This window comes from Manis javanica, chromosome 3 (assembly GCF_040802235.1).
Source record: "Manis javanica isolate MJ-LG chromosome 3, MJ_LKY, whole genome shotgun sequence".
Lineage (NCBI taxonomy): Eukaryota > Metazoa > Chordata > Mammalia > Pholidota > Manidae > Manis > Manis javanica.
The window spans coordinates 80,763,461-80,765,202 of record NC_133158.1 but is presented as its reverse complement, the minus strand read 5'-3'; the positions used below and the strand labels follow the sequence as shown (position 1 = coordinate 80,765,202).

At 36.3% G+C, this 1,742-nt stretch overlaps 1 protein-coding gene across 1 annotated transcript; it reads left to right on the top strand.

Annotated features, from left to right (window-relative positions):
- Positions 1 to 502: 502 nt before the first annotated feature.
- LOC108404375 (olfactory receptor 5K1-like) lies at positions 503 to 1,474 on the top strand. The gene has a single exon (XM_037008325.1). The coding sequence runs from the start codon at positions 503 to 505 to the stop codon at positions 1,472 to 1,474; it is 972 nt and encodes a 323-aa protein (XP_036864220.1).
- The last annotated feature ends 268 nt before the right edge of the window (positions 1,475 to 1,742 follow it).

Sequence of the window (1,742 nt, the reverse complement as noted above, 5' to 3'; positions counted from 1 at the left end):
ACTCAATTTCTAAGGTATATATTTAAGATGTCAATTGTATGCTACCTTCAAATATTTACTCTGCTGGGAGGATAGATGAGTTTTGCTCAGTTAAAAAATACATACAGGAAAATTAATTTGAAATTTATCTTAAGGGTCTTGAATATAAAAAGTGACAGATATTATCTGGAAACAATCAAATATGGGTAAACTAGATATGTACACTATTCTTGCATAAATGTATAGAGACAGACCTTTTCAACTGTAAGCATTTTTTCTGGAAATATAAATGAAATATCAAACTTGTGAATCCTGATTGTCGAGATGAGGTCATAAAGCAGGTATGTTATGGCAACAAATGTCCTCTAGATATCTGTGTGCCTGGATTCCAGAGACAGTAGGGGAAGCTTGAAGAAGAAGCTCCTCTCCTTGTTATAAAAGTAATTTTTTGACGGGAAATTACACACATTCTAACTTAGCATCTTTTATCTCCATAGATCCTGTATCAACAGACACGGTGGATATGATTGAGGTAAACCACTCCTTGACAAATGACTTTATTCTCAGAGGATTTACAGATCACCCAGAGCTAAAGACCATTCTGTTCGTGGTGTTCCTTACCATATATCTGATCACCATGGTGGGGAATCTTGGCCTGGTGGCATTGATTTACATGGAGCGTTGTCTTCACACGCCAATGTACATCTTTCTGGGTAATCTTGCACTGATGGATTCTTGTTGTTCCTGTGCCATTACTCCAAAGATGTTAGAGAACTTCCTTTCTAAGGATAGAATGATTTCCCTCAAGGAATGCATGGCACAGTTTTACTTTCTCTGCCTTGCTGAAAGTGCTGATTGCTTTCTTCTAGCTGCAATGGCCTATGACCGCTATGTGGCCATATGTAGGCCACTGCAGTACCACACCATGATGTCAAAAAAACTGTGCATTCAGATGACCACAGGGGCCTACATAGCTGGAAACCTGCATTCCATGATTCACGTAGGGTTTCTGTTTAGGTTAACTTTCTGTGGGTCTCACCAAATCAATCAATTCTTTTGTGATATTCTTCCATTAATCAGACTCTCCTGTGTTGATCCTTTTATCAATGAATTGATGATATTTATCTTTGCAGGGTCAGTTTCAGTCTTCTCTTTCATCATAATTGTAATCTCTTATCTCTGCATCCTTTCCATGATCTTCCAAATGAAATCCAAAGGGGGGAGAGGCAAAGCCTTATCTACTTGTGCATCCCACTTTCTCTCTGTCTCAATATTCTATGGCTCTCTTCTCTCCATGTATGTCCGACCAAATTCAATTAAAGAAGGAGATAAAGATATGCCCATTGCTGTTTTTTACACTGTAGTGATTCCTTTATTAAACCCTTTTATTTATAGTCTAAGAAATAAGCAAGTAATAAGTGTTATGACAAAAACTATGAAGCAAATTTCAAAATGTTATGAAACAAATATCCTGCGGAAATTGATTTTAACTTGATAAAACTTTTTTAAAGATCACAGAGTACTGAGAGAGTGGAAAATGACCACTTTGTCCATAAAATATTGAATTACTAAAATGATGGTATATGGTTCAAATAAGTTCAGAAAGGAGAGAATCTGCTAGAATGTACTTCAAAATATAAGCTATTAGGTTACCTCAGCAGTTAACTGGATAAATACTCCTGAGGTCACAAATTGTGTCAGGGTGAAATTAGTTACACTGCTCACTAACTGCTTCAAAGTGTAATATGTAACAATTTGCAATA